Source organism: Setaria italica, chromosome V, assembly GCF_000263155.2.
Source record: "Setaria italica strain Yugu1 chromosome V, Setaria_italica_v2.0, whole genome shotgun sequence".
In the NCBI taxonomy this organism is placed as follows: domain Eukaryota; kingdom Viridiplantae; phylum Streptophyta; class Magnoliopsida; order Poales; family Poaceae; genus Setaria; species Setaria italica.
This window is the reverse complement of record NC_028454.1, coordinates 3075782-3088055: the sequence shown is the minus strand read 5'-3', so window position 1 is coordinate 3088055 and position 12274 is coordinate 3075782. Positions and strand designations below refer to the sequence as shown.

At 48.6% G+C, this 12274-nt stretch overlaps 2 protein-coding genes across 2 annotated transcripts in view; one reads left to right on the top strand and one right to left on the bottom strand.

The window, feature by feature from the left end:
• The window catches only part of LOC101784864 (putative L-cysteine desulfhydrase 1), a 10826-nt gene extending 8250 nt beyond the window's left edge, over positions 1-2576 (bottom strand). The window contains exon 1 of the mRNA XM_004967563.4: positions 1078-2576. Within this exon, the coding sequence (XP_004967620.1) occupies positions 1078-2490 (1413 nt within the window). The 5' untranslated portion in view covers positions 2491-2576. The remainder of the gene's footprint in view (positions 1-1077) is intronic.
• Positions 2577-4832: 2256 nt separating this feature from the next.
• On the top strand, positions 4833-6579 carry LOC101784048 (putative L-cysteine desulfhydrase 1). The gene has a single exon (XM_004967561.3). It carries the CDS (start codon positions 4945-4947, stop codon positions 6325-6327), a length of 1383 nt encoding a protein of 460 aa, XP_004967618.1. The 5' UTR covers positions 4833-4944; the 3' UTR covers positions 6328-6579.
• The last annotated feature ends 5695 nt before the right edge of the window (positions 6580-12274 follow it).

Here is a 12274-nt window from a genome sequence, read left to right as displayed (position 1 = left end):
TTCTATGGCTGAAGTGATTCTCTTTGATTCTCTAGCATAAACTCTTATAATTAGGATGGAGAATCACTTCACAGAATTAGGAGAAGCTACTTTTTTTCAGCTCCCCGCCTCTTAGTTCATTTCAAAGAATCACTTCACAGAATCAGCAGAGAATCACTTCTCTCTGAAAAACTGTTTGGCAGAGCTCCTGCCGGAATCAGCAGAGAATCAGCTCTGGGAGCTCTGCCAAACGCACCCTAAATGCTGGTGGAAAGCAGAGAACTCAAAAGTACACAGGATGGCAGCAAGACAATATATTGATGAGACAATTTGTAGTGCACAACAGCAACTGCAACTCTTTGGTACCCTTTCACTTATTAGAAGATTATTGTATCACAGAAGTAGGCTAGGACCTCAAGCATGCATATGACCATTTTCTATTGGTGTTCAAATAAATAGCATTTCAGAGTTCATTGGCAGGTATACTGTAACCTCTGATGAATGCCGCAAGTGTGCACAAGGCAAATTTCTTGTAAGATATAAAAGAAAAAAGAAAGGAAAGGTTGGTTGCAAGGATCTGAAGTCAGATTTCAAATTATGTAGGTAGGGAACATCCTCAGCATAAACTTGTGCGAGCTAGCAGCTTGAAAATAAACCACCTCAATGTTGGTGGGTACAGATGCGTTGACATGGCTAGATATCATTTTCTTTATGGGGGTATTGTAAAAACAGATTCAAGCATTGGTACCCACTGTTCATGTAGCTAACTTCAGATTGAATTTCCTTTAAGCATTCTTTGTTTTAATGTTTCACAAAACAATGTTGCACCAGTAACTATGCGCTAATCATCAACATTAGCTATATTGAAATTTTTACAGTCTCGAAACAGAACTAATATGCATGTGAACTTAATATCTTTGTATAAACCTGCCTTCTCAAGGACTAAATCCACTAAAAACAACAGAAACATCCATGGTGTTGCTAATATCATCTAACCAACTGTATATTAACCAGGGCAATCATTTATGAAGGAATCTAACCCAAAAAACAACGAAAATTCAGTAACTAAACATGCAGTGATTTCAGCTAAGATAGTACCTTCTCTGAAGGCCGCAACTTGCTGCTGGTGAATCCCTCAGAAACAAGTTTATTGATAGCATCTCTTAGTCTCTCGTAGTCCTCCCTGACATTGTACACCTGGTGTGAGATCCTCACATACCCTGTCACTGGATCACCACTCTTGTCCTTTGCCATCTCCTGCCCTTCCACCCTTCTTGAATTGTAGTATATTGGCACCTCCACCTGGAAGTCCTTCCTCAACATAGTCCTCACTCTCATTGCATCATCATCACTCTCGACACCAAGGCAACCTGGCATCCCCACCATAACCATGCTCCCGCACAATTCAGGTGGCGAGCCAAGAAATGTCCCCCACGCCTCAGCAAGCATCCTACCCATCTCAATCACTTTCTCATGGTTCCGGGTGCGTATCCCCTCAATCCCTCCCTCAAAACGATTTACAAAATCGATAGCTTCAGACACAACAAGCTGGGCACTGTAATCCCGTGTCCCAATCCATCCACTCTCCATAGGCAGCCCATTCCCATACTCATGCGAGACAACAGGGTGGTGAAGCTGGGAGGCTATCGGATCATCCTTGCGGGTGTGCAGAAAGGCCACGGCAGGGGGACAGAAAAACCACTTATGAAGGTTGCTAGTGTAGAAATCAGCCCCAATGTCACGCACGTCCACAGGGACCTGGCCGATAGAGTGAGCAGCGTCAATAAATACCTTGTCAACGCCCTCTTCTCGGCAGATTGCGACGAGCTCCTTCACCGGGATGACAACGCTAGGCATGGATGTGATATGGTCGATGACCGCGAGCCGGACCCTACGGCCCCCTTCCTTGGCGACGGCAAGCGCGGTGCGGAACTCGGCAATAATAGCGTCGGCCGACGCGACGGGGAACGGGAGGGGCACCTCGACGACGGTGGCCCCCGCGCGCGCGACGTACGCGTGGATGGACTTCTTGACGGCGCCGTAGGCGTAGTGGAGCATGAGCACCGCGTCGCCGCGGGCGAAGTGCCCCTCGGCGAAGCTCCACGCGGCGTGCTGGAGGACGATGGCGGCGGCGGTGGTGGCGTTGTCGACGAGGGAGACCTCCGATACGTCGCCGGCGCCGACGGCCCCGGCGACGGCGGCGCGCGAGCGGACCAGCCCCTGCTGGAGGCCGTGGAAGTAGAAGGCGTCGGGCTGCGCGAGGAAGAGGCGCTGCCAGTGGGCCTGCGCGGCGAGGACCGAGGCCGGGCAGCAGCCGAAGCTGCCGTTGTTGACGCGCGCCACGGCGGCGTCGTGGTGCGCGAACTCGGCGCGGATCTCGGCCGCCGAGATCACCGCCCGGGGGCGCTTCGCCGGGGACGGTCCGTTCCCGTTGCCGTGGCCGTTGTCGTGGTCGTGGCCGTTCGCGGCCGCAGCCGCAGCCGCATCGTCGGGGGGCGGGTCCGACGCCATCGCCGCCGCGCTAGGGTTGGTTGGCCCGGATGGGGAAGAGAGAGGGGGAGAATTGGGAGTGATAGAGGAGGGAGAGAGAGAGAGAGTGTGTGTGTGTGCGCGCGTGTTGGGGATGGATTGGGGTCGCCCGCTCGAGGCGGGCCGCCCGGGTTGGCCGTGGGCCCCACGGCCCTCGATGGATGACCGAACGGTCCGGAAGGCAAAGCACAAAAAAAAAAAAAAAGAGGTCGCCGCCCTTCTGCTGAAAACCGCGCGGCACGAGTTGACGACATTCTCTCACAGAGTAGACATGGGTCGCCGCCGGTTCGTCGTCTTTGCTCGACGGCACGAGCCGGGCTCCATGACGGGCCGGGCCGCCCGTATTGTTCTTCTCCGCCGGCCGGATTGCGCTGCGTCTGTGTCAAGGAGTCCGCGGCTCCGGCCGTGCTTACGTGGATGGATGCGGCCGTGGACCCCGCTGGCGAGCGAACAGGCAAAGAAACGGTAGAAGAAGAAATTCCTATGGGAGTAGCCGTCGTTTTAGCGGACGTGACGGCACGGCAGCTGCTCACATAATCCGTCTCGGGTAATAGATAGGTTGAGTTTGACAGAGTTTATCAAACCGGCGCTCGACGCGGAGCCCCCAATAATTCCCCCAGCGGCGGTATTATATTGATATATACACATGACACTCGAGGGGGAGAGGCTAGTATTTCGTGTTTTGGGACACATTCCGTCGTTTGTTTGGCAGTGGTGGAGCAACCGAATTCTTTTTTTTGGTATGGTGGAGCAACTGAATTCTTTCTTTTTATGGTGGAGCAATTGAATATGTATGGCTAGTATTTCGTGTTAGTTTGGGGCTCGTTCCGTCATTTATCGGTACTATAAGTGTCAGTTGATTAGAAAAATAATTAAAGTGAACTATAGTTTAGAATGGGAATACAGCATATTTTTTTTTCGCCTGCACCATATAAATTTTGATTTCGCGTCATCCTTTCTGAGTACGATCTCACCCCCCCATTGGTAGCTTATTCCTCGTACTTTAAAGTTTGCTAGTAAAATGCACATGCGACACGTACTGTTTTGAAAAAATATTAGACATTGTGCGGCGACCGCATATACATGTAGAAAAATGATACATGTAACTATTGTTCCATGATGCTGCTTCGTCTACAACTCCTGTTTGCAACTCTTGCGAACAGTAAGTGATTCACCATTTCAAAGCTTACCTTTTAAATAGTTTTACGAAACACAATATCCTCATCCAACATGATCGAAGACTGCTGTCTGAAGCGAGCACTTCAGGGCACTGTTTTGCTCTAAGGGGCACGCTGAGCTCCACACTATATCTATAATAGCGATACCTAAAATTAAGCAGCAAAATCTCTAGAACATCAGTTTTATGCCATACAGAGTGGTAGAAAAAGATCAGTTAGTTTTTTAGGCAAGCTAATATGAAAATACTCGCAGGCCAGGAACTCGCAGGAACGTATGGGCTTCCGCAGCGGGGCTCACTAGCCTCCGGTCGTGTCTGACATGAAAACTATGATGCAGGATGGCGTAGTCTATATGAAATAATAAAAACTGGTCGAGGATTAGGAAAATACTCATTGTAATAAGAGTAGGTAACCAACCGACCTGTAAGAATACCCCGTGTATATAAGGCGAGGCAGGGACCCCCTCCAAAATAATTCAATACAACCAACGCAATACAAGTTGTATGGTATTACGCTATTCAGCGGCCCAAACCTATCTAAATCGTGTGTCAGTGTTTACCTTTGAGGTTCTGATCTCGACGAGCTATACCAACCAAAACACTACCTCGAGCACCTCCCTCGGTAGGCTGTCGGGTCTAAACACCGACAAAAGGGGAGCGCAGACGGGAGCAGCTGGGTGGGTGAGCTGCTAGCGGGGGGAGGGGAAGCGTGGGCAGTGCCAACTACCAAGGGAAATCCTACGCGGGGGTATAACGATGGGTAGGAAATAGATAGGTGCGAAAAGAATTAACTTTTTGACAGAAACATTTTCTAACATCTAATTTTTATGGGTCTGCACCCTATCCTCCTCCTCAAATGTATGATAAGTGGATTCAACGTGAGGGATACGGTAAATCTAAATTAGGTGAGAAAGGTTTTCAATTGTTTTCATTCTTTATAGTATAGATTAAACAGAGAAAAAGTATCATGCCAAAATGAGTTGTATGTATGTATGTATGTACAAGAGATCATGCTAAAATGTGAGTTATCATGCCGTCCTGTGAAAATCCATTGAGGCGTTGACCTAACAGACGCGAACCTTCCAAGTTCAACTAGTGCCAGAGATGCCTCTAGCCCCTTGACCCGTCGCTACCCCAATGGGCACCAGTGGCATTACGCCCCTCCCAGAGTCAAACCTCTCACTCATCTCCTCGCTAGGCCTCTCACTCATCTGTGATCTGTCGTCTCCTTCCTCCGCTCTTGTGCCCAAAAAACCCCGATGGCCTCGACTCCGCACGGCGACACGCCCGAGAACGGGGACGCCGCGGGCCCGGCGAAGCACCCCCGCGCGCCGATCACGGAGGCCGAGATCTGCGCCGAGTTCGCCCACCACGATGGCGCCGTTGCCCGCGTGAACAACGGCTCCTTCGGCTGCTGCCCGGCCTCGGTCCTCGCGGCGCGGTCGCGGTGGCAGCGCCTCTTCCTCTCGCAGCCCGATGCGTTCTACTTCCACTCCCTCCAGCCGGGGCTCGCCCGCTCGCGCGCCGCGGTGGCCGCCGCCGTCGGGGCGGGCGGTGCGTCCGAGGTGTCCCTCGTCGACAACGCCACCACGGCGGCGGCCATCGTCATGCAGCACGTGGCGTGGAGCTTCGCCGAGGGCGCCTTCGCGCGCGGCGACGCGGTGCTCATGCTCCACTACACCTACAGCTCCGTCAAGAAGTCCATCCACGCGTACGTGGCCCGCGCGGGCGCCACCGTCGTCGAGGTGCCGCTCCCGTTCCCCGTCGCGTCCCCGGGCGCCGTCGTCGCCGAGTTCCGCGCCGCGCTCACGCGCGCCAAGGCCGGTGGCCGGAGCGTCCGCCTCGCCGTCATCGACCACATCACCTCCATGCCCAGCGTTGTCATCCCCGTCAAAGAGCTCGTCGCCATCTGCCGCGAGGAGGGCGTGGACAAGGTCTTCGTCGACGCCGCGCACGCCATCGGCCAGGTCCCCATCGACGTGCGCGACATCGGCGCCGATTTCTACGCCAGCAACCTCCACAAGTGGTTCTTCTGCCCTTCCGCCGTGGCCTTCCTGCACATCCGCAAGGACGACCCCATCGCCTCGGAGCTCCACCACCCCGTCGTGTCGAGCGAGTACGGCAACGGGCTGCCCATGGAGAGCGCGTGGATCGGGGTGCGGGATTACAGTGCACAGCTCGTCGTGCCCGATGCCGTTGACTTCATGAGCCGGTTCGAGGGCGGCATCGAGGGGATAAGCAGACGGAACCATGACAAGGTCATCGAGATGGGCCTGATGCTCGCCGAGGCATGGGGGACGTTTCTCGGCTCGCCGCCGGAGATGTGCGGAAGCATGGTTATGATCGGGCTGCCTGGTTGCCTTGGTATTGACAGCGACGATGACGCGATGAAGGTGAGGGACATGCTGAGGAACGATTTCAAAGTCGAGGTGCCAATATTCCACAATTCAAGAAGCGTTGAAGGACAGGAGATGGCCAAGGACGCGAATGGCGATCAAGTGACAGGGTACGTTAGAATCTCACATCAGGTTTACAATGTCAGGGAGGAGTATGAGGTCCTCAGGGATGCGGTTAACAGGCTTGTTCTTGATGGTTTCTCCTGCAGCAAGCTGAGACCTTCTGGCAAGGTGCTATCTCACTGAAACTATAGTTTGCTTTTTATCTTTGTTGGTTCCCTTCAGTTTCTTTGTGAACCATCGTATAGTTTCAGAAATAATGCTGGCGACATGTTCTCTGCTGATTACTGGTGGTTTGTATCCTCTAGCCTGTATTGGAACATGTTTCTACTATGGTACATGTCCATTAACATCTATGTGCTGTTGGTGTACCTGTACATTAGTGAATTCAGATGTACCAATACCAACGGCTATAATTTTCATGATTTGTTCAAGTTCTGTTCATAGGGTAAAGCATAGCAGAAGTGCCTAATTTGCACAAAAATAGTTCAGTTATGCATTTGAGTAACGATTACCATTACCAACCATTACCGTAAGAATTTGGAACGAGATAGCGACGTGGGTGACCAATGACGGCCTCCAACCCGCGAACTGGCCGTTGCAGTTTTTTGTCCACCAATGGTGGACAAATCTAGTAGATTCCACGAGTGAAGACTGACGCGGACTCAGATCCCTTATCATCCTCGTATGCTAGGTTATATGTAAAGAACACAATGAAAGGATTTTCGATCGCTAAGAATCTACATCACAGCAAATCACACAGACCATCAAGAACGAAGCCTCCATGTGGATCGCAATAGGTGCAAAACACCTTGCGGCTCTTCTGCGGCGTAGTTAGGACAGCTGCCGGTACACTTCAATGAGTTTTTATTCGTAAGCATGAGCGCTTTTCGTCCTCAGACGTTGTAATTCTTAACTTGTTTGTGCCCGTCTGGCCTTTCCTCTATTTAATGAGCTGCCGGCTCGTTTTTTTAAAAAAAAGATTACCATTACCATAATAGAATCGACTTCTCTCATGTGTTCAAGAAATTCAAAGAACAATCTGTTGCAAGGCATGTCTTTTTTCACTCCATCCTTGTTTTTGCTGACAAATAGCAGGGTTTTCTCGAGCGGATTCCCTGATCGCAGAAGACGGAAGATCTGCCATTGTACTTCGTGTCTGTTAGCCATTTATTTGTTTCACATCACAGGCGCAATGCATTCTGCATAAACGTTGATTGATCTATAGACATGATAAGGCTTGAAGTCCTGAATTATAATTGCCTTTCTTTAGTGATATGCTGACTGCATCTAGAAGGTTATAAAGGAATGCTATAACGCAACAAAATGCGGAATTATGAGGTGGGAAATGCCACTCAGCTATCTTTGTTACTCTAAGATCTTGAAGCCTTGAGATTAATAGTGCCCCTGCTACCTCTTTGTAAGCAGTAAAACCTGACTATCTGTTTATCCATTTGTAAACTGTGAGTGGAAGCCAAACAATTATTCTTTTGTTTTTTCTACTTCTGATGGATATGCCTGGACTTCCACTAGTGACAATAATGTGTGCTCTGTTTTCTTATCCAAAAGCTTCTGACTGATGACTCCTTGCTTTATTTTAGCTCAATGATCCAATGGAGATGTTATGTGTGTTGTATCCCACTGGAAACCCATCTTGCCATTTACCCGAAACCCTGTTTAAGAAGCATCTCATTGGGTACTTGACATTATTATTAAGGATATGCAGCATCATTCTTTACATGCTTGAGGACTTTTTATCGTTTCAGTAGTGCTTTTCAGTATTGGATGCTCGATCTCCCTCTTTTGCAGGTTTTTTTTTTGATAAAGGCCCTCTTTTGCAGGTTGCTTGCTCTGCTTTCGGTATCAGCGAAAGGTGATATACCAATACAAAGACCCATGCTCCTATAAAGGCCTTTACACTAGGCCACAAAAGATTTGTGCTAGCGGCTAAAAGGCTCTGTGCTGGCGGGTGGCATAACCACCCGCTAGGACAGAGGCTTTCTGTGCTGGTGGGCGTCCTTTTCCAACCCACCCCACAGCCACTCTTCTCCGGCCACCGCGCACGCCTCCTGTTCGCCACAGCCTCCGGGCGCCCTGCTACGGACTGCCGTGCGCATCTCCGGCCGTCTGAGCCTGTCCGCGTGGCACCCTCGAGTGCCCCGCTCGACCCACCGCAGCGCCCCTAGTCGCGCTGCATCTCCGCCGCACCGTCCCGCCTCCATCGATAGCACTGTCCGGTAAGCACTCCGCCTCCATCGATGAGCACCGCGCCGTGTGGGGGTATTTTTGCCAAGGACGAATGGGGTGGAGGTGAAGCTGCGGGGAGCCGGTATTTTAGGCTCCGTCTCCATCGATCGGCGCCTCTTAGCGGGTTCTGCGGGGCTTCTGCGATGGAGCCGTTTTGGAGATACCTCTTTGGCAGGGCTTCATCGGAAGCCGATGGTGAAGTTGATTGTGAAGCCCTGCCCAAAGAGGACTTTAGTTGCTTAGTTATGTTGAAGCACTGCTGCTTTATTGTTTGTCAGTAAGCATGCAACAATGGTGCATTGATCATTATTAATTTCAAAATGTCTTGCTACAGATAAATTGAAAACAATATTCTGTTGTATCAGTATCAGGACAACATGACATGAAACTACCTCTCAAAAATAATTACACTTAAATATTTTTGGTCATCTTCTTCCTTTGATTGTTTGCACTTAGAGTGAGCGGATGAAATGACAAAAGACAGATTGAATAATGTATGCTTGGTCATCACGTTTCTATGATCATGGAGCTCAATATTCACAGAGGATGACTTTATAATACACCAACAAAGACAAAGGCAATTTATACGCCTATTCCCTCTGTCTCCACAAAGAGGCTCTTTTAGAGTTCAAAATTTGTCCCACAAGAAAATGCATTTGTAGTTTTTGTACCAACTAGATTTAATTGTATGCACAATTAATTGCTTAAATTTTTCTTTTACCAAGGTGCATGCACATTTAATTGACAGTTTTTTACTTTTCCAATATGCATGCACATTTAAATTCCTAAGGGTTTTTCTCTTTTCAAGATTTGATTCATGTTGATTAGTTTCTTTATTTAGGAGCATTCATGTCATTTCTCACGCATACTAATATGTCAAAAAATCCTAAAAGTGCATTCTTTGTAGGATAGAGGGAGTAAGTAGTAAGTAGGCTGGCCCTGTGGGTTACACTTGTTGCAAGCTTCACAATATTCCACTCAAAAAGCAGTTGCCATAAGAAAGCTCAAAAGCATAGTTCAATGTTTTAGTTTCCTTTGTTGTGTAATATGCACATCTGGGTTCGAGCCATCGACTCAACACGAATGCTCAATTTTTTCTAGATTCATTTTAAGAACTAACGACACTACTCTTTCTGTAATAGGAGACATGACCGTTGATAACGAGGTACATATGGTCACTTCTCATTAGTTTTAAGATCCATCGGCCTAGTCTTTCGAATGTGCTTATATAGATAGGGAGCGTGTATGTCTATTTGTATGGATCATTATTGGTGCGTATATATGAGCGTCTATGTCTATACTATTTTTGAATATCATTCATTATGTTCTTCACCCGCCTTTATCTCATGCCACCTCAGTTCCTGTATGCTCACCACCAGATCGACCACCCCCTCTGGCTAAATCAACCTCCAGCACATGCATATCATCTCTTTAATGAGTAGTGACTATTGGTGTTTCTATTTTCACATTATGGCTGCAGATATATGTTTTTTCTTGTAATTGAACACGAATTCAGCTAGCTTGTTCCTACAGGAATTACTGGTTCGAAAGGAAGTTCCCAAAACATGCTGTGGTCCGCCTTTTATACATGAATAATAAAAAAACTCTAAATATAGATTGAATAATACAAAAAGTCTAAATTTAGATGGTGCTTGAATTAGGTTCTCTTTTTTAGCTAGTGGCTTACGAACGATAAGAGAAATAGTTAGTATCTAAAATTAGGCCCATTTGCATGGTCTATTACGGTAGTTAGTTTGAGCCAATAAAAGAGTTATGTGCTCATCGCTGGTGACTCAAGAGTAATATGATCAATTCATGTTGTCACTAGAAAACTAGGTGCTACTTTTCCTCGTCCTACTCGATCAGCTAGTTGTAGCATGGTATTACTCTACCGACCTTGAGGTTGGGCTTTAGAGAAACAGTCCTCGGGGTGTTGTTTGCATCTTGTTGTAATTAAAAAAAGGAGCATAAAGAAGCAAAATCAGATTGTTAGATACATGCTAAACTTTGGACGTGTGTGGGAAGATCTATTCTCATCTTTTATTATGCCAAGCAGCTGCACTCATGGTTCTGCATGATCATTAGACACAAAGGCTTACAATGCAAAAAAAATGATTGAAAATACTATGACATTTGTCTTGGTGTCCATAGTTAAACTGAACTGGTTGTGAAATGATTGTTCATACGAGTACTAACTCCAATTCCAATTTGTTAGTAAACACAGTGTCCAAAATATCAATTTCCTTGAACTTATGCACCACATGGTTGTGTCTCTATTAGATCAATATTTCGTTCTCTAGTTAAATTGAACATTGTTGTGAAATGATTGTCCATGCAAGTACTAAACTTCAATCTCAATTTGTTGGTATATAAAAGATAAAAAATATACATTTACTTGAACGATACGCACCTCAAGATTGTGCCTCTATTTGATCAGTAATTCGTTCTCTTTCTTTGACATCTTTTCGACTCTTATTACAATACAACAAACAGGTTGACGACACACATGGACGGTGCATGAGATTAGCACAGGGCTGTTCACCTTTGACCCGTCTGCTTCCGGATAGAGAGGAGCAATCGATCGAAATCCCAGCATCGTTCAAGTGAGCTCGCGGGTCGCCTACATTCTTAGGAGGTGTTTGGTTCCCTTTGCTTATTTTTAGCACGTGTCACATCGAATGTTTAGATACTAATTAGGAGTATTAAATGTAGACTATTTACAAAACTAATTACATAAATGGTGGCTAAACGGCAAGATGAATCTATTAAGCCTAATTAATCCATCATTAGCAAATGTTTACTGTAGCAACATATTGTCAAATCATGGATTAATTAGGTTTAATAGATTCGTCTCGCCATTTAGCCTCCACTTATGTAATGGGTTTTATAAATAGTCTACGTTTAATACTTCTAATTAGTATCTAAATATTTGATGTGATGGATGCTAAAAATAAGCAAAGGTAAGGACCTTACTCTTGCCATTTGTCTATCGTAGCCTCTGCTGGTTCCCGGCGTAACGTGTGATATCGAGAAGGGCAGTGCGCCACGACCACCAGCACGGCACCCAGGCGAACATCGAGGAGTTTTTGCTCTACCTCCTCTCCGCTGGATGCGGCGTCATGGTAGCCCGCTCCCGAGGCGGTCCCTACAACCACTTTGCGATAGCAGGAAGCTAAGGGTGCGTTTGGTTGGGAGACAATGTAGAACGGGACGGTCCCGTCCCAGTTTTTCGGGATGGGATGATCCCATTTCTTGTTTGGTTGAATGGGATGGGGTCGTCCCAATTTTTTGTTTGGTTGGAGAGATTGCGACAGACGGGACGAGCACCGTTTTCTCCTTCCGTTAACACCGTTCGTGGGGCCCACCTGTCATACTAACCACCGTTCAGGGGCTGGCCGTGCTCGCCGGCGGCGGCGCGCCGGCCGCGCTCGCCCGCGGCGGAGCTCCCGCCCGCGGCGGCGCGCCGGCCGCGGCGCGCCGGCCGCGCTCGCCCGCGGCGGAGCTCCCGCCCGCGCCGGCTGCGCCCGCCCGCGCCGGCTGCGCCCGCCCGCGCCGGAGGTCGCCCGCGCCAACGGCGCGTGACGGGGGCGAAGTGGGATGCCCCCGTCCGCCACTTTTGGTGGGACGGGCAAGTTTCCAACTTGTAGCGCAATGGATGAATCTCAATCAGCGTAACAAGTGACAGCGCCCCTGAAACCGCGAGAGTAAATAATTTTAGGATCTAATATCACCGTCTCTCAAGAGATGCCAACTTCCTGGTCTCATTCATAGCAAACAGCATGCTACTACGGAGAATATGCATGTAGTGTAGTTGTGTTTACTTCATGTGTCGCGGTCTCCGGTGAGCGGATAGATGGGCAGCCCCCCCCCTCCCCTCCCCCGTGGC

What these genes read in the sequence shown, in the direction of transcription:
- LOC101784048 (XM_004967561.3), top strand. Translation starts at nt 4,945, where the DNA reads ATGGCCTCGACTCCGCACGGCGACACGCCCGAGAACGGGGACGCCGCG.